This window comes from Aotus nancymaae, unplaced genomic scaffold (genome assembly GCF_030222135.1).
Source record: "Aotus nancymaae isolate 86718 unplaced genomic scaffold, 86718_ANA_hifiasm-v0.15.2.pri h1tg000015l_0, whole genome shotgun sequence".
NCBI classification, from domain to species: domain Eukaryota; kingdom Metazoa; phylum Chordata; class Mammalia; order Primates; family Aotidae; genus Aotus; species Aotus nancymaae.
Genome location: NW_026988426.1, coordinates 11,216,328 through 11,236,436, shown reverse-complemented (window position 1 = coordinate 11,236,436; position 20,109 = coordinate 11,216,328). Strand labels below are relative to the sequence as shown.

At 36.4% G+C, this 20,109-nt stretch overlaps 1 protein-coding gene across 4 annotated transcripts in view; it reads left to right on the top strand.

Annotated features, from left to right (window-relative positions):
- GABRB2 (gamma-aminobutyric acid type A receptor subunit beta2) overlaps positions 1-20,109 on the top strand; it is a 264,711-nt gene that overhangs the window by 122,437 nt on the left and 122,165 nt on the right. For all 4 annotated transcript variants that reach the window (XM_064376505.1, XM_012461079.2, XM_012461078.2 and 1 more), the window contains one exon: positions 19,190-19,272. In XM_064376505.1, coding sequence (XP_064232575.1) covers positions 19,190-19,272 — 83 coding nt within the window. The remainder of the gene's footprint in view (positions 1-19,189; positions 19,273-20,109) is intronic.

Sequence of the window (20,109 nt, the reverse complement as noted above, 5' to 3'; positions counted from 1 at the left end):
TCACAGCATTTTTTCTGTCCTGTGTTCATCTGCTACATTAAGACTGTGTTGAAAAAAAATCTAAAATTCAAAGAAATGTACTGTATTAGTAAAAGGAAAGTTGCCCTGAAACCTCATAGATACCGTGGCTGTGACCATGTACTCATACAGTTCCATACTGACTGGAATAAATCCTTCACCTACAGTGGTATTGGGTAGAGTTACCATTCTAACCTCTAACTAACTCTGTTTCAATTAGGGTGACTGACTTAGTTTCTTGGAGGCTTTTATACCATATTTACAAATTACAGATCATATTAAGGGTTGCTTAATATTAGCCCTCAGGATAGATCAATTCATAGAAATATTTTATTTGACCCATGCAGTACTTTTAAAGTTAGGACATTTTATTTTAAAATTTTATTTTATTTTAAATATTTATTTAGGACATTTTATTTTAAAAATACTTCCTAATTATCTTTTTATAAATCTAAAGAGCAGGAACACTGGGCCTTCTTTCCCACTAAGTAACAATAAGCTAAAGCTGGGAAATTGATACCTTACCTAGATGTAATGTGTTTTCAGTAGTTCACCACAGTCCCTACCATTCCCTTTTGTCTTATGTTGAACCTACTCCTCATACTACAGAGGCCGTAAGCCCACCCCTCTAGGCATCTGAGTTTGTGGCTCCTTGATTAGACTTAAATCCCTTATAATTTTAGCATTTTGTGTGTATTATGTCATAATCATGCTCTGCAGTTTTCAATCGATAAAATATAAACTAGTAAGCCTGGAATTTAAGGTCAACTATGATTTACCTTCATCCATCCTTCACCAGGTTTAAATCTCAACAGATTCGCTTACCAGTCAAGTTGCTCTTTTCATCTTACCAGTATGTCCTGGTTCTGATCATAAGCTCACACTGCTCCATGATGACTGGCTGTCCCTCCCAGCTAAACACTGTATCTAGCAAAATCTTGTACATCTTTCATCGCCTAACTTGTAGCTCATTTTCTCTGCAATGACTGCCTTGGCTTCCAATCATCCTCCTTATTTCAGGTCTTATACATTATTGGTACTTACCATGTGATGCCTAATAATAATTAACATAAAAATAAATATAATCATTTTACATTTATAGATAAAGTTTGTGGAAATGCTTCTTTCATGCTAAACAATTTCTGTGCATTGTTTTAGTCTTTACATCCTTGGTCAGAGGTAGATGCCCTAATTGATTTTATGCTATTGTTATTATTGAGGCTGAAATAGGTTAAATAATGTATCCAAGGTGGCAAAGGCAACAGCTTCCTAGGTCAGTTTATTTTGTATCTGAGCTTTGAGTTTAAGGTCCTTAAGGTCAAAGACTACATCTTAGTAATTTTATAAAATGCCTCCTACAGGGTTTAGCAAGCACAATGCTGAATGAAGCCTATCTGTGAGTAAATTGGTATTGATTAATTCATTTATTGTCATTCAGGTATATTACAACTCAGCAGTCTAATAACTTTTTGAAATGTATTGACCAAATTATAATAAACTTGCAAATTATAGGTTTTAAATTTATACAGTGTTCAATTCCAGATCCTTATATTTGCCTTAACTCCCTTGTGGTGGAAAATAAAACAATGGTTACCCAGGGTGTAGGGGATGAAATGAGGAGATATAGCTAAAAAAACACAAAGTAGCATATATGTAGGATAAACAAATCTGGAAAGCTAATATTCAACATGAAGACTATAGATAATAAAATTGTGTTAGTAATTTTTGTGAAGTGGATTTCAGCTGCTAATTTGCTTCCCTGAACTAACCATTTTACTGTCTATATGTATCCCGTCAAATAATGTAAACCTCAAAGTTGCAACTACAAAAAACAAAACAAAACAAGAATTTAGCAGCCACTAGTCTATTGCATTGTATTTCTTTCAAGACATGGCATTCATTTGGTAATTATTAGACTATCTTTTTCTCCTCTCAGGAAAACAGAGTCTAATATGCTTTGGAATGGGGCAGGAGGAGAGGGGGTGGAGTGGGAAAGGCAAGGAGGCTATTGAGAAAGTAAATGTAAAATCAGTTGTGTCACAGCAGTACAATGCAACTTAATCACTTAAAAGTAATTGCTCTAGAAATAATTACTCATTAGCAATGTTGTAGTATTACAAACCACCACAAATGCCTTAACTACTGTGAACGCTGAGCATGAAAATTGTAACCAACTTATAATGTTGCATCCCAGTGCTCTGAGAACGCTCCTAAACCATTTTGTTAATAATTACCTGACAGAAATATATCTTTACCTAGCCGTTGTTGTCATTAAGCATGCTTTGAGATACTTTAATGTACTAGCACTCTTTAGTTATGTAATTACATTTAGCAGTCTCTAAAGTTTTGTGTTTTTTTAAGCTAAAATTCATTACAAGCCAAATTAACAAAGGTAGGCTGAGGCTATGAAGGATTTAGGCATTTGCTTCAGTTCCTAGGAATTAAAGATACAGGCTGCTTTGGTGAACCTGAAAATACAGACCCCCACTGAGACCATTTTGAGTCATGGATAGGCCCTGCCTCCATCACCTTGACAGGTAAACCAATTCTTTACCCATCATTTCCAGAAAGGAAAATCTACCATCCTTTCTGAGAGCCATTTCATTATTTTACAGCCCTCAGTATCGGCCAAGTAATCTTTCTCTTTTTCCTCAATCCTCCAAGTCCTTTATGTTATAATTTATGGTCAAAGCTTCCTGTTTGGTCCATTGCAGAAAATGTGAACAGCTGATCATCACTGCCTAAAGCCCTTCATATAAACGGAGACTGTTATTACATCTATTAGCCTTCTCCTTCTTCTCCAGTTAGAAAAACAGAGTTCATTCAGCCATTAGTTAGACAATTAATTTTCATATTTTAATATCCAGTACTATTTTACTGAATTATGAAGCCCTTTTGCCATATTTTTTGCTCTTTATTTTTTAAGAGAAAGAGAAACAGAAGACAGAGACAGGAAAGAGTCAGAAACCAGGATGGGGAATTATTGGGAAATAGTCACAACACAGCTGTTCTTTATCCTGGTTGACCATTCTCTCATTCTTTCAACCCTGCTCCCATCTTCCAGCTTGTACGAAATGAAATTCTTCATATGACAATGGTGTAATATACATCTTATTTTCTAATAGTTTCTGTTATCAATTTTTTTTCTTCATCTGGGGATAAAGTGTGATTGTTTTCATCCTTGCCTTTTTGCCAATGTGCTATAATGTTAGTGGTTTTCATTGTAAATTATGTGTAATTTCCAGCATAAGTATTTATACCCTTTTCTTCTGAGTCTTTGTTTCTTTGAAACCCTTCTTTAAAATGAGCCCCAGTTTCTTTTTATTATGATTCATTTCATTCTGCTTTAATTCTTTATTTAGTCAACTGAATTTCTTACTAAATGTGCCATCATTTGGGTACAAGGGGATGTTTTTCTTCATTTCATCTTGTGTTTTTAAACAACTCTGCATTACAGATGTATGTTTTGAGAGGGAATTTTCAGTCAAGTACATTTTTTTCTGATTTGTCTTCTAGATGAGTTTTGTCTTAATCTGTCTCCAATTGTAAAAGGTTCTCTCAACTTCAGTTTTGGTTGCCCTGACTTGCATGTACCACCCACTCCCATTGACCCTTTAGAATTCCTCTAAGTAATTAAAAGCTTCTGAAGAAATGAAATGATTTCCACAAGTTAGAAGAAAAATATGCTTATTGCTTTTTGGGGAGAGTCTCAGGGTCCTGCTTCCATTCAGTTCTGAATAAATTTTTGTCCAGAGTTCAAAAGGACCTTTTGCATATTAGCAGTTTCTCTACATAGCAAGAGATAAAATCAAGACCTAAGTCCAGCACTGCTTGATTTCCATAATCCTATTCTTGCCCTTAGTTCCTGTGTGCAGGAGACAAGACTACATTCCTTTACCAAGTACTGTGCTCCCACTCCTTGCTGTTATGAGTCATGTAGTGATGCAGATCCTTGTGTCTGCTTCTTTATTTTCTCCACTTGCTTCCCATGGATAAAATACTGTAAGTAATACTACTGGGTCAACATGTGAGAGATCTTTGATATCCAAGTTACCCTTTATAAAGGTTGAGCCAATTAATATTCTACAAGCAATTATGAGAATGTCAGTTTATTCACATCCTCACCACTTATTACATTTGGGGAAAAAAAGACAATTTGCTAGGAGAAAGATGGTACCCCACTGTTTCTATGAAAAATGTAAGCTATATTCTCATGCACACTCTATGTCAGTATAAATTTCTGATAGATTTAATAATTAACTATAAATATTGAGACCATAAGACAGACAGAAATATGAGGCATACGGCAGAGATATTGCAGGTTTCTTTCCTAGACCTCTGCAATAAAGCAAATATCTCAATAAAGTGAATCACCATTTTTGTTTCCCAATGCAAAAAAAAGTTACATTTACACTATACTGTAGTGTATTGTGTGTAGTAATGTTATGTTTAATAAAAATAATGTACATTCCTTAGTTTTAAAATATTTTACTGCTAAAATATGTACTAATGATCATCTGAGACTTCAGTGAGTCATATCTTTTTGAAGATGTGGAACCTTGCCTTGATGTTTATGGCTGCTGACTGATCAGGATGGTGATTGCTGACTTGGGGTGTCTGGGGCAATTTATTAAAATAAGAGAACAATGGAGCTTGTCACATTGATTGAGTCTTCATTTCACAAAAGATTTCTCTGTGGCATGCTTTGCTGTTTGATAGCATTTAACCCACATAACTTCTTTCAAAATTGGAGTCAATTCTCTCAAACCATGCTGCTGCTTTATCAAATAAATTTATGTAATATTGTAAGTTCTTCATTGTCATTTCAACAATATTCATAGCATTCTCACCTGGAATAGGTTTTGTCTCAAGAAATCACTTTCTTTGCCTGACCAAAAGAAAAAAATTCTCAATCATTAAAGTTTCATCATCAGATTACATCAATTCAGTCACATCTTCAAGCTCCACTTCTAATTCTAGCTCTCTTACTATTTCTACTACATCTGTAGTGACTTCCTCTGCTGTAGTCATAAACTCCTTAAAGCCATCAATGAGGGTAGAGTCAACTTACCCTAAACTCTTACGAATGTTGGTTTTTTGACCTCCTCCCATGAATCACTAATGTTCTTAATGACATCTGGAATAGTGAATCCTTTCCAGGTTTTCATTTTACTTTGCCCAGATCAATCAAAGGAATCACTATACATGACACCAATAACCTTATGAAATGTATTTCTTAAGTAATGAGACTTGAAAGCCAAAATTATCCCTTGATCCATGGGCAGCAGAATGGATGTCATGGTAGCAGGTATAAAAACGTTAATTTCCTTATACATCTCCATAAGGGCTCTTGAGTAGACAGGTGCATTGTCAATGAACAGTAACATTTTGAAAGGAACCTATGTTTTCTGAGTGGCAGGGCTCAACAGTAGGCTTAAAATAGTCAATAAATCATGCTGTAAACAGATGTACTATTATCCAGACTTTGTCATTCCAAATGAACAGGCATAGAGCACAGGCAAAGCAGATTTAGCATAACTCTTAATGGCCTTATGATTTTGGGAATGGTCAGTGAGCCCTACCTTCAACTTAAAGTCACCAGCTGCATTAGCCCTTAACAAGAAAGTCAGCCTGCCCATTGAAACTTTGAATAAAGGAATTGACTTTTCCTCTCTAGCTATGGAAGTCCTAGATAGCATCTTCTTCCAATGGAAGGCTGTTTTGTCTATATTTAAACTCTGTTGTGTGGAGTAGCCACCTTCATCAATTATCTTAGCTGGATCTTCTGGAAAATTTTCTACAGCTTTTCTCCATCAGCACTTGAACTTCACCTTGCACTTTTATGTTATGGAGATGCCTTCTTTCCTTAAACTTTATGAACCAACCTCTGCTGGCTTTCAACTTGTCTTCTGCAGCTTCCTCACCTCTCATAGCCTTCATGAAATTAAAGAGATTTAGAGCTTTCCTCTGGATTAGGCTTTGGCTTAAGGGAATGTTGTGGATGATTTGATCTTCCATCCAGAGCACTAAAACTTTCTTCATATCAGCAATAATGTTGTTTTGCTTTCTTATCGTTCATGTGTTCATTGGCATAGCACTTTAAATTTCCTTCAGGAACTTTGGTTTTATATTCGTAACTTGGCTATTTGCAACAGGAGGCCTAGCTTTCAGTCTGTTTTGGCTATTGCGTGCCTTTCTTACTAAGTTTAATCACTTCTAGCTTTGCTTTAAAGTGAGAGACATGGAAACCTTTCACTAGAACACCTAGAGGCCATTGTAGAATTATTAATTGGCCTAATTTCAATATCATTATGTCTCAGAAAATAGGAAGGCCTGAGGAGAGAGAGAGAGATGGGTACGACTGGTCGTAAAACAAGCATTCTGTTAAGTTCATTGTCTTATATGGACATGCTTCATGGCTCCCCAAAACAATTACAATAGTAACGCCAAAAATCACTGATCACAGATAACTGTGACAGATATGATAAAAATTGAAAAGTTGGAAATATTGTGAGAATTACCAAAATTTGATACAGAGACAGGAAGTGAGCAAGTGATTTGGAAAAAATGGGAACAAACAGACTTGCTTGACACATGGTTATCACAAAACTTCGATTTGTAAAGAACACGGTGTCTGCAAGGTGCAATAAAGCAAAGCACAATAAAAGGAGGTATGCCTATCTTGAAACCTTTATCTCCTCTCAGGATGAAGAAGGATTTTCCCAGCACAAAACAGTTTATAAGAAATAAAAATGTAAATGATTAATAGCTTTTATCACGACAAAATATCAAAAACTCAAATGAATCACTAAGAAAAAGAGAAACACCCCTCAGACAAAAAAAACTTGCAAGTACATGAATAAATAATTTACAATTAAAGAATTGAAAGTGTTAAATATAGAAAAACTTCCTGGTAATCATAGCTTTTCAAAGATGGAATAGGTTCCTTTCAAAGAGAATGAGTTCCAAATCACTGAAGAGATTCATTAGAACAATAATTATAGAGATCTTATGGAAGGAACTCAATCATTAGAAAGATATTTGTATAGACATCATTTTATCATCTTTCTACTTTGAAAACGTGTAATTAAATGATGATATTTCTACCAACATTTAAATGGCACATGCAGTTTACTAAAGTGCCTACATTTGATGTAGTTATACTGATCATTTACAACCCATGGAATGTTAGTATCCCATGCATATCCCATATTTCATATAGAGAATGCAGGCTATTGCAAATAGAGTAAGTTAGCTACAAGGAATAGCCTTAGTGCAAACTTAGGGTAAATTCTCTTAATAACATTTTTTAGAGGGAAAAATGCATGTTCACCATAGAAACAGTTAAACTATAGAAAATATAAGAAAATAAAAATCAGCTGTATTTCCACTGCTTGTTTTAGTATATTTTTAGTCATTTAACTGTGCATTTAATATACCTTTTTAAACAAATGTGAAATTATGCTATACAACTTGATTTCCTATATGCTCTTTTAATCTTCACTTATTAATAGAACTTTCCTATGTCCTCACTCTTCTCAAAGTGTTCTTTATTGAATCATGTGACTGGATTAAAATTCATTTAAACATCTTTATATATTTGCTATATATACATATATATCTATATAATATGTATACAGAATGGATCAAAATTCATTTATTCTTATATATTAGCTATCTATACATATATACCTATATAGTACTTACATAGAATGTTTCTGAGTTTTTTTGCCCAATTATGAATAAAGTTGTTCTTAACATCCTTACATACAGTTTTGTATAAATTCACATTAATTTATTAAGGTAGTATTTTTAGGAACAAATGGTTACACATTCAGTGGATTTCGATTAATATTGTCTAATTACCCTCCAGAAAGTTTGTGCCAATTTACAGTCCACCTGCCAGTATGTGCAAGAGGATCCATTTCCCTGAAGAATTTGTAGTACCAGATATTATAATTTGTTTAATTTTTGCTGATTAGATAAGCGATAATTGTCATGGCTTAATTTGTATTTCTAATACATATCTGTGGTTTCTAACGGTGTTAAGCATTTTTGCACATAGTTACTGCCTATTTTATGTAAAAGAAAATATTTTATTTTATGTAAAAGAGAATTTTAGCTCATCATAGCCCACCTAAGAGGGCTTCTCCACCATCCAACTAAAGCATTGGTCGCTGACTCATCCTGTTTTATTTTCTTCTTCATGATATTTGTCACTGTCTGAAACTATCCTGTGTATGTATTTGCTTTCTATTTTCTGGGCCCTTTAGTGGACTGAGGGTCTACTGTTGGGTTCTCCAGCAGCCGATCCTGAAGGACCCTTTAACAAACCCTCACACGTAGTTTCTGTGCAATTGCAACCATGTACTGTGGGGAAGATATGTGTGGGGCATGTTAGAGACTGGATCAGCCACATGTTTCCCACTGAACTTTTAGCAAGGCCTTACCATGAGAGAGAGAGAGAAAAATTAATTGCACATATTTTTTCCTCCGTCTATTGATGCTGCATGTCCCAGGAAAGTGTAAATATGTAAGTGGTGAGAAAGAGAGGATATAAAGCCCATTTCAGTTCTCTGGGGTCGCTCTGATGGCAACACTCCTGCCAGATTTCCCCTGCTGGGATGCCGAGGCTCGGTGGGGCTTGCATCATGCAGCACAGTTTGCTGTCTTTCTCTGTTCGACCCCACAGCTTCCTTTCTTTCACAGGTGATGATGGTCCTTAATAAATGTCCTTCATGGTCTGCTTCTGGAGAACCCAACACTAGACAGAGCCTGAATCCACTAAGGGGCCCAGAAAATAGCAATTTAGCAAATACACACACAGGATAGTTACCAATGGTGATAAATATCACGAAAAAATAAAACTGGGGTTGAGGCAGTGACCAATGGTAAGGGAAGAAGGGCTGCTCAGCTGGGTAGTGAGAGAAGGCTTTTTAGGTGGATTATGATGAGCTGACATCAGAATGATAGGAAAGGGGAAATTCACTTAAGGTGGAAGGAACCTTCATACCCGTAACGCCAAAATCCCAACACAAAGGACCCAGGAATGGAAGGGTTTTAATTTTTTGATGGACAGCCTAGTTAGAAGAACTTCAGATTTTAAATACATTTCTATAATGTATTCTATCAGTCAGAGACCTGACAGGCAGCAGATGGCACACTGAAAATGGGAAAATTTGAGGAGAGTGCAATGAAAAGACTATTTACAAAGAGAAGAGCAGCACTCCCTCCCTCCCAGAGATAGGATCCCCAGGTTGCCACCAGATCCACAGCCTTCCAGTTCTGAAGGGGAATAGCAAGGAACAGACAAGGGAAACTGGCCACAGGTTTTGCAAAAGGGAGACAGGGGAACATGGCCACAGGTTTTGCAGAAGGAGACAATTTCTGTGGTCTCCCTCTCCTCCCACCCCAGACTCCTGCTCTTCTCTCCATTGGCCACATCCACCCTGAAGCCCAGGGAGCCAATTTTGGAAGTCCGAACTGCCTCCTCTTTAGGGACACAGAACTTGGTGGTTAAAGGTAGATTGTGGAACTGAAAGGGAAGAGAAGGCACATGTGTAGTTCACATTTTAAAATAATATTTGGAAGGATGAATTATAATATTTGGAATAAGTGAAAGGACACCCAGCTGAGGCTGTAACTTGGTCTGTCACTGGCTAGCTGTATGTCAGTATCTTGAAGCCACATTTTTTTTTTTTGCATTTGTTAAAAAAATTAAAAGACTGGTATAAAACTGATAAACTGGTTCTGAAATGGTATGACTGCGATGTGTCACAAATCAAAATAAAATATTAGAGAGGTTTTTTAAGAATGCAATAAAAAGTGTCTGGCATATTGAGACATTTGTTTTAAATTGAGAAAAAATTAATCACTTTTGAAATAATCAGAGAGTGGCTTTCTAGTCTGTAAGGGACTCTATTTCAACTATATTTCTTATCATGATATTTTTAAATGTTTATTTACTTTTATTTTTATAGATTCAGAGGGTATATGGTCAGGTTTGTTATGTGGATATATTGCATAATGGTGAGGCTTGGGATTCTAGGGTACCCATTACCAAAATAGTGAACACTGAACCTTGTAGGTAATTTGTTAACTCTCACTGCCTTCCTACCTCCCTGCCGTTTGCAGTCCTTAGTGTCTGTCTGTTATTTGCTTTTGTAGGTACCTGTGTACACATTGTTTAGCTCCCACTTACAAGTGAGGAACATGCAGTATTTACCTTTCTGTTTCTGAGTTACTTCACTTAGGATAATGGTCTCCAGCCCCATCCGTGTTGATGCAAACACATGATTTCATTCTTTTTCATTGATGCATAGAATTCTGTAGTGTGTATATATATATATAAATAGACAAGGCTCTTGTCTATTTGCCTAGACAAGGATCAATGTGGTATGTGTATATATATATATATATATATATATATATATATACACATACCACATTTTCCTTATCTAGTCATTTGTTGATGGACACTTAGTTTGATTCCATGATTTTGCTCTTGTGGATAGTGCTGAGATAAATGTACAAGAGCAGGTATCTTTCTGGTGTAATGATTAATTTTCCTTTGGTTAGACACCCAGTAGTTAGATTGCTTGGTTGGATAGTAGCTCTATTTTTAGTTCTTTGAGAAATCTCCATACTGTTTTTCAGAAAGGTTATACTAATTTACATTCCCACCAACAGTGTATAAGTGTTCCCTTTCCCCATATCCTTGCCAACATCTGCTATTTTTTTACTTTTCCATAATAGCCATTCTGACTGGGGTGAGATGGTATCTTATAATCGTTTTAACATGCATTTCTCTGATGATTAGCGATGTTGAACATTTTTTTCATGTTTGTGGACCACTTGTATGACTTCTTTTGAGAAATAGCTTTTTAGTTAGTTAGTTAGTTAGTTTGTTTGTTTTTGACACAGGGTCTCGCTCTATCAACCAGGCTAGAGTGCAGTGTCTCAACCAAGGCTCACTGCTGCCTGGACCTCCAAGGCTCAGGTGATCCTCTTATCTCAGGCTTCCAAATAGCTGGGACCACAGGCATATGCCACCATGCCCAGCTAATTTTTGTATTTTTTGTAGAGATGGGATTTTGCCGTGTTGCCCCCGCTGGTCTCAAATTCCTGGGCTCAAGCGATCCACCCTCCTCGGTATCTCAAAGTGCTGGGATTATAGGTGTGAGCCATAGCACTTGTCCAGAAATGTCTGTTAATGTCTTTTCCTCACTTTTTAATGATGTTACTTTTTTTCTTGTTCCATTGTTTGAGTTCCTTGTAGATTCTGGATAATAGTCTTTGTCAAAAGCCCAGTTTGCAAACGTTTTCTCCCATTCTGTAGGTTGCCTGTTGATTGTTTCTTTTGCCGTGCAGAAGCCCTTCGGCTTAATTAAGTCCTATTTGTCTATTTTTGTTTTTGTTGCATTTGCTTTTGAGGTCTTAGTTATAAATTATTTGCCTAGACAAAGGATCAAGAAGAGTTTTTCCTAAGTTTGCTTCTGGGATTTTATAGCTTTGGGACTTACATTGAAGTATTTAATCCACCTTGAGTTAATTATTGTATATGGTGGGAGATAGGAGTCCAGATTTCAGTGGTTACAATTTAAAAAAGAGAATGATTAGGGGATGCAGACTTCCTTTAAGACATAACTTAGAAGATAGTATATTCTCACCTCTGAGATAAACAAAGGACTATAGATGAGACTGCCAGGAATGTAATACAAGAAAGGTTGGTCATCAAAGAACTAACAACAGAAGAAAAATAATGACTGAGGCTGATATATCTATTCTATTAATATTTTTGATTGAGTAGTATTTATATACTCCCAAAAATGAGATTTTGTTGCATAGTGCTGTTTTGACTCCACAGGCATGCTATTTAAGGGAATGTCTTCATAATAGTGCTTGCATTTGTGGTAGAAACCTGTGTATCCCTTTAATGGTCACAGTTTCTTTGCAGAGGATAAGATTCCAGAAAATCAAAGAGTCACAGAAGGCCAAACAGCTGCAGAAGAGTACAAATAGCTCTAATCTGAAATGCATGATTTATCAAATGGGAACATGATTGCTAGCAATCTTACTTTTTTTGGTGATTACAGAGTTGAGCATAGTACTGCATGTGACTCTATATGAGGACTTTTAAAGAGCTTTTAAAAAACAATTATGCATGAGTCTTGGAGATTTTAATCTAAGCAGAAGGCCTCTGTGGAGGTAAATCAAGAGGATAGAACGGCGAGGAATGCTGAGGGAGACCTTCAATCAGGGAAAAATATTAAGTGGGACTCCTTGGGGAGAGGCCTGTATTTGCTTGTCTGGGGTGGGCTAATCTACATAATTGACTAAAACAGAATGAACAGCTGTGAAATACAGCATTTGAATGTGTGGGTAAAACAAAATTACAAAATATACAAGGTCACAGAACATGTAATGTATTTTCATGGGATTATAGAATTTCTAAGTTCATTCGGTATATAAGAAATTGATCAATCCTCCGGAGAAGCTAAATGACTTTACCAAGCTCAACTAGGTAGTTAGTTATGACATTCTAGTTAAGAATGCCATCTCTGGAGTCAAACATCTAAAATTTATATTCCAGCTTTACCCCTCGCTGTGTGTGACCCTTGGGGAAAATCACTGTACTTTTCTGTGCCTCAATTTTCTCATGTATAAAATGGAAATAACAATAGGACTTAACTCACATTAATGAGATAATATATGTCAGTGACACTAGATGGTATCTGGTACACAGTAAGTGATCAATTAATACAAGATATGTTAGTTATTAGTGAGAGTACCAACTTGAAAGTCACCTAACTCTTACAATGTTTTACCTGTTCTACAAAAGTAAGAGCATATTACAAGGGAGATACTATAAGTAAGATATTAATTCCATTTCCTAACTAAAATGGTTGTGAGACACCGAATAACATCAAGTCTTCTTGGATAATTTGAAAGTAAAAAATTTTTAAAGCAACATTGGAGGAAAAAACTCAGGTGAGCTCCTTAGAACTTTTCAGAAATTTAGTTCATACTCTAATGCTTAAATTCAGCAGTTAGATCTTTTCCCCCAATAGCTGAAGTGTTTATTTTAGTTTTTTTTTTTTTAGTTTGCAAAAATATACGTCAATGTATTTTTTATAATTGGCCTTTTTAACATGTTAATTTTTCTCTAGTAATTGATGCCCACTAATGCTGGAGAATTTCTTTATTCTTTGTAATTAGAATAAATTGTCCTTTTATGTAAATGCACATTTTGAACAAAGTAAAACCATGCTGTGTATTACAACAATATGTTTTGAAAATAGGGTTAAGACACCTAACTTTTTAGACACACAAAGATGTTGAAAAAAAATTTTTTTTTGTGGAATAATTTGTTAGTTGCTTATATAATGAAACCAAACAAGGTAGAAGTCCAAAGTCACTTTCTTATAATTTCTGGTTAAAATCCTAACAAGATTCTCACATGTTTAGACACATGTCTGACTATACATTCTAGTCCTGAAGCCCCTCTTAAGGAGTCTACTGAAAGGTCCAAGGTATGTCAGGTTGATTATGATTCTGAGGTTTTCATTTTGACTGGCAAAGGTATTTGTTATTACTTAATGGCTATCTTTGGTCATATTCAGACTTGGATCCAGATATCATATCCAAACTTGGGTTGCTGGCTAGGCAGGTGGCTTATCCCTGTAATCCCAACACTTTGGGAGGCCGAGATGAGAGGATTGCTTGAGCACAGGAATTCAAGGGTTGCCTGGACAATATAGTGAGACTTTGTCTCTACAAAAAATTTTAAAAGTTCACCAAGTATTGTGGTGCACGCCTGTAGTTCCAGCTGCTAAGAAGGCTGAGGTGGGAGGATTACTTGAGCCTGAGGAGTGGAGGTTGCAGTGAGCTGAGATCATGCCACTGCATTCCAGCCTGGGTGACAGAGTGAGACCCTGTCTCAGAACAAAACAAAACAAACGTGGGGCCTGGCGCAGTGGCTCACTCCTATAATCCTAGCATTTTGGGAGGCCGAAGCGAGTGCATCACCTGAGGTCAGGACTTCAAGACCAGCCTGGCCAACACAGTGAAACCCCGTCTCTACTAAAAATACAAAAATTATCTGGGCGTGGTAGCAGGCACTTGTAATCCCAGCTACTCTGGAGTCCGAGGCAGGAGAATTACTTGAACACAGCAGGCGGAGGTTGCAGTGAGCTGAGATCATGCCACTTCACTCCAGCCTGGGCGAAAGAGCAAAACTCTGTCTCAAACAAACAAACAAAAACCTTGGAATACTAAGATACCATCATTAAGTCTCTGGTAATGACACTATAAAGCCTTTACTATAGGTCTGGTACAAAATGCTGGCATAGTTGCATTTCTTGATTTCATAGATGGCTTGAGTGACTGTTTGGGCTGTGCTGTATATTTGTTTTCTCGCTCTATGTTAATATTTTATGACACAAGTCATTTCTGGATAATATTACCCAATGGCTAAATAGTAAAGAGTTTATCCAAACATCTCTTAGTCCAGTCAGAATATTAGCATTTCCCAAGGGTGGTCTTCATCATGCAATAGAATTTACCCCATAGAAGACACATTTCCACTTTTAACTATAGAAGATTTATTACGGGTAAATAAGACACATTCTCGAGGCATCATTGACTCTGTCCTTTGATCAAAGACAGAGCTGTCTCACAATGGTCTTAAAAATTAATCAGGATACCTGCATAGTGGTGTACTAGCCTCACTTCAAAGACTCCTAGTAGTGGTGTTGAGTTATTTAAGGTCCATTAAGGATGTTTGTCATGATTCAGAAAGACATGTTCATGAAAAGCTCATTAACTGTATTTATTGTATTGACTTCTTCCTGTAGAAACAGCTCTGTTATAAATCAAAAAGGTCCCAGAGAACAGATTTAGATGCTTATTCCTGAGCTTTTTGGAATAGATTAATTGCAGGGTAGTTTCCTCTATATTTTAGCTTCCCAATATATTTGAGAGTTTTTACATAAGCTAATTAAGGCACTACTAAATATAGAGAATTGCATCAAAATCCTCAGTTTGAGAATGGTTATATTTATTGATCCCTCCCTTTGTTTTATTTATTGTTATATTTGTTTTATTATTATTATTAAAATTAGTGGAGGGTTGGTGGCATGTACCAGGTACTTATCAAAAGACTTGAGATATAAGTATGACAGAACAGATGTGGCTTCTGATCTCATAACCCACCTGGAAAGATGCAAGTTTGTTGTACATCTATATTTTGTTTCATAGAATTCCATATATATGTAGGGAGTAATTATCTATTTTGCATATTTATGTGTTGGGATGCTATTTACATTCATCTTGATATCTCTGCCTTACTTGTAATGTAAATGTGTGGGTATTCTACATGTCTTTATGTATATAAACATGTACTCATACTGCCAAATAACTTCTGGTAAAATGAGTTATCACTGTATCTACAGATTAGCAAGTGGTAATAACTATAACAAAAGTTGCAGAACATTTTACGAGTTAAAAATCTCCCTACTTTTGTTATATCACAGCAAACTAGCAAGTTTTCACTGAAAATTTCAGGATGAGGCAACTAAGTGTCAGAGAATACAAATGACTTGTCTGTTACTCATGTTCGACTATATGATCAGGACTCCAAATGGATTATTTTAGCTCCAAAGTTTCTGTTCTAATCCAAGAGTAAAACAAAATTACAAAATATTTACAAAGCATTTGTAAGAGTAGACACTTACAAATGCTTTGTAAATATTGACAAGAAGACATTATAAATGTCTTTTAGCTTTATGAAGTGTATTATACCATTAAAACAACAGTAAAATGCTGGACTAAATGGAAATATGTTTGTGAGGAAAACACTTTTTTCTAATTTATTTTTACAACATGAGTAGAACTCATTGCTCCTGCAGTAGCATTAGCCAATATATTTTTCTTGGTGTTTGCAGCACCAGTTCATGGATGCTAGTTGCCATGAACATGTATCAGCAGAAAGTATGAGCCACAACCTATAGTAGCAATTGCAAACTTCACTCATTAACACAATCGAGCCTTTTATACTTGGTTCTCTCTCTCTTTTTAATTGTATATATGCCCCTGTAACTTTCATATTTTTGTAGTCATTCAATAAGATGAGGTTAATTTTCTCTAGCTTCTCAAGACAGGATTCTTTCTGCCATTTTACGTAAATAGCATTGGTGCGTAAGATGCCCATTTGTACCTAATTTTACTTCTGTTGAAAATGTCAGTTCTGTATAGTAAAGATCTCTGTATGTTATTGGCAATTCAGAATAAGTGTACATGTAAAACCAAACTAAAAAACAAAACACATCAGTGGACCAGTGAGAAATTTAGCCAAGTGTCACGGAGCCAAAATAAATTGTAATTGTTTGAGTGAACAATAAAATGCAAATGTAAATTTTAATAGAATTTATAGAATATAGGAATTTGGTAAATCCCGTTTAACCTAAAATTAGAATGTATCTTAGGTTATAGAGCAAACCTGAGGCAAACCTGCCTCCTTATGTTTTTAACTCTAAGTTAAAAACATAAACAATCAATTTGATAAGATAAACTCTTACCACTTATGTAATCTTAATTAAATGAATTAAAATATATCTATTGTTAAAAATATAAAAAGAGGCCAGGAGCGGTGGCTCATGCCTGTAATCCTAGCATTTTGGGAGGCTGAGAAGGGTGGATCACCTGAGGTCAGGAGTTCAAGACCAGCCTAGCCAACATGTCAAAACCCCATCTCTACTACAAATACAAAAATTAGCTGGTGTGGTGGCACACACCTGTAATCCAAGCCACTTGGGAGGCAGAGGAAGGAGAATCTCTTGAACACAGGAGGTGGAGATAGCAGTGAGCCAAGATTGTGCCACTGCACTCCAGTCTGCGTGATGGGAGCAAGACTCCATCTCAAAACAAAACTATATATATATGCATATATATACCTCTGCAACCTGAGACACATTCTAATTTTAAGTTAAAAAAAAGAGAAATAGTGTAATAAAAGAATCCTCCAAATATTAATAGAAATACTTACAATTAGCAAAACCAACTCCTGGCCTCTTTATAAATTCATGTATTTATTCATTCAACGGATACTTATAAAGTTCCTTAACAGCAAATAGAACAAAGTCTGTGCCTTTAAACAGCTTAAACTTTATTGAAAGACAAATTCTTATAAAACATAAATAAGGCTGGGTGCAATGGCTCATGCCTGTAATCTTAGCACTTTGGGAGGCTGGTGGGGGAGGATTGCTTGAGACCAGGAGGTTGAGGCTGCAGTAAGCTGAGATTGTGCCATTGCACTCCAGCCTGGACGACAGAGCAAGAACCTGTCTCTAAAAACAAATAAACCATAAATAAGCAAAATAATTTCAGATTGTAGTGATTTCTTGAAGGAAATAAACAGACAAGAGTGGAGTATTAGTTAAGGCAACCCCTTTGGGTGGGCTTCTTGGAAAGCCTCTCAGAAAAAGTTATTTACAGCTAAAGGATCAGAAGCAAGCGCTCTGTAAAGATCAGGGAGACAAATGTTCTAGGCAGAGAGAACAGGTAAGAAGGCCGAAAGATATTGATTGAGGACGTGGAGTGAGGTGATACTGGGGAGGAAGGAAAGGACCAGCGTATTCCAGATAGAGCAGGCCATAGCCAGGACTCTTGCTCATCTTGGAGGAGCTATTGAAAATGTTAAGCAGAGGAGTGATAAGATCTAATTTATGTTTCTAAAAGATCTGACAGTTGTGTGGATAATGCATGGTGGAGCAGTGAATAGAGAGGCTGGGAGACCAAAATCCTGCAGTGACTTGGATGTGAGGCAATGGGGATGTAGACTCAGCGGGGAGGCAGTGGTGATGGTAAGGAATCGATGCAGCATAGCCAATAGGACTAGGTGAAAGAAATGAAGGAACTGGGATAAACATAAACTCTAGGAGACTTTTCTAACAGAGCAAAAATCTGAATGAAACAGAAATCAAACTAAAGAGCCAAGAATGATTTACATCAAGTTAATCATGTGTCTCCATTCTGCAGCTGAGGAGTGAGACTCTCACACCTGACTCAGGAATTCCATGGGCTTAGTCCACCTGGGTTACGGTTTTAGATTTTGTCCAAGACTTTTTAAATAAAAATGTCCAGCTTTAGATAGTTTCTCCCAAGCTGGAACTACGTCTTACTTCTCTGTTCCCAACACATAGTATAGTACCCCTCACACTACAGTAAGCTAAAGTTGATCAACATTAACTTCTAAAACTTTGTTTCCCTCTGCAGATGTAAATTTTTAAAGGTTCTACTATGTGCAAAGTATTTTGTTGGAGTTTTTACTGAAAAATGGAACTCATACCTACATTGGGTGTGTTTTCAAACTGGGGTTCTTTCATGATCCTATGCTGCCTCATTGATCAGAAAACATACCTTCATAACTCTTTTAGAGCTGTATAAATTTTTTGACTTCTAGAAGGTCTTCAATAGAAACATCAGTAAAAAATAATGACAGAAATATACAGACAAATTGAAGGAATGTATTTATTTTGTTCCTGATAAAATAATAAAGGTACTAAGTGTTCAAAATAAATAACTGTGCCATCCCATAAGAGTATACTGTCTAGAGGATCATGGAAACATCAGATTACTCAGGACCAAACAAATTAGGTATAAATAAAAGGCTGACTGTGTGTTATATTTAAGTACTGGCAAAATACTGTACTATGTATAGAAATGTGAAAAATGATGGATCAAAACTAAGATTGATAGATTACATTTTCCTATCTTGTGAAAGGGAGAAGAAAATAAATGTGAGAAAAACAGGAATATTCTTTGCCCATATTCTCAGTCAGCAGTGATGCTTGTAAAATAGAGTCCTGGCACCACTCCACCTCCCCTCAAGACATTCTGGAGGCATGGGAAGTGCCTTTTGAAGAAACCCTCTCAGATTATTTTGGTACAAGTAGATAATGGACCATACTTTGGGAAATGCAGATTTAGTCCAGTCTCTATCTTCTGAATCAGTGTGAGACTCATAAAGGAATATGGTTATCCAAAGTTGTGTCAGTCTTTTTCATTAGTACTTAGGCTAAATCAGCAGTCTCTTCTTCGATACTTAGATTTAAATTTCCAGCTCCAGCCTTAGACCTGCTATCAACACTCATCACTGCTATTTGTCTTCTAGAATCACAACCACTGCTGCCTGCATGATGGACCTAAGGAGGTACCCACTGGATGAACAAAACTGCACCTTGGAAATTGAGAGCTGTAAGTTTTCCTGAGAATCCAGCTAGACTGGACTCTGCTTTAAGGTTCTCTTTATGCGGAGGCCTCCGTTCCTGGCTCATGTCCAGACCACAGGCCCCGCAAAGGTTCTGCTAGCTCACTAAATTTGGTTGACGGAGGTATTGACAGCATCTTTTCTCAGTTATGCTGCCACCCTCTTAGTCTCATCCCTAAATCTTCGGGAGAGATATTTAGGAAAGAAATAATCTGGCAATAAAAGGAACATGCTAACAGCCTGGAAGGAGACCAAGGGCTATTTCAGGCATTTAAAATATGGAATTGGTGCAAACAGTTACAACAGGCTTTGGAAAATAGGTGGAGGTGGCAGAGTGTCACAAGTTGTCCTGTCTTTGCCTCTCATAAACTTTCTCTCTTTGTAATTGCAAAATAAACGTGCTCTTTCAGATTAGTTAAAACATTCATAGAGTATGGTTTTACAGAATGTTTTCTGTTGTTGTTTCAAGGGACTATTTTCAGTCTCCAAAGTATATTTTTTGCTGAAGGTCATCTGATGAGCAAGAGTGTGGTGTGTGTGTGTGTGTGTGTGTGTGTGTGTGTGTGTGAATTCTGTTTACTGTGCTGACCTGTTTTGCAGTGTGCTTGCTTTTCTAGGCCATGATTTTATCTTCCACATTGATGATTCAGACAGCTGCCCTATTGGGTGGGCTAAAATGGTGATTTTATAATGATCTCCATTTTGGAGGTCACACAGGGAGGTGGTTTGAGGTAGAAGAACATTTTGAGTCTCTGTCACTTCTTTGCAGTGTTTCCATACTTTATCCCACTAAATAATTGGAAGCGGACAATTTTATATCCAGA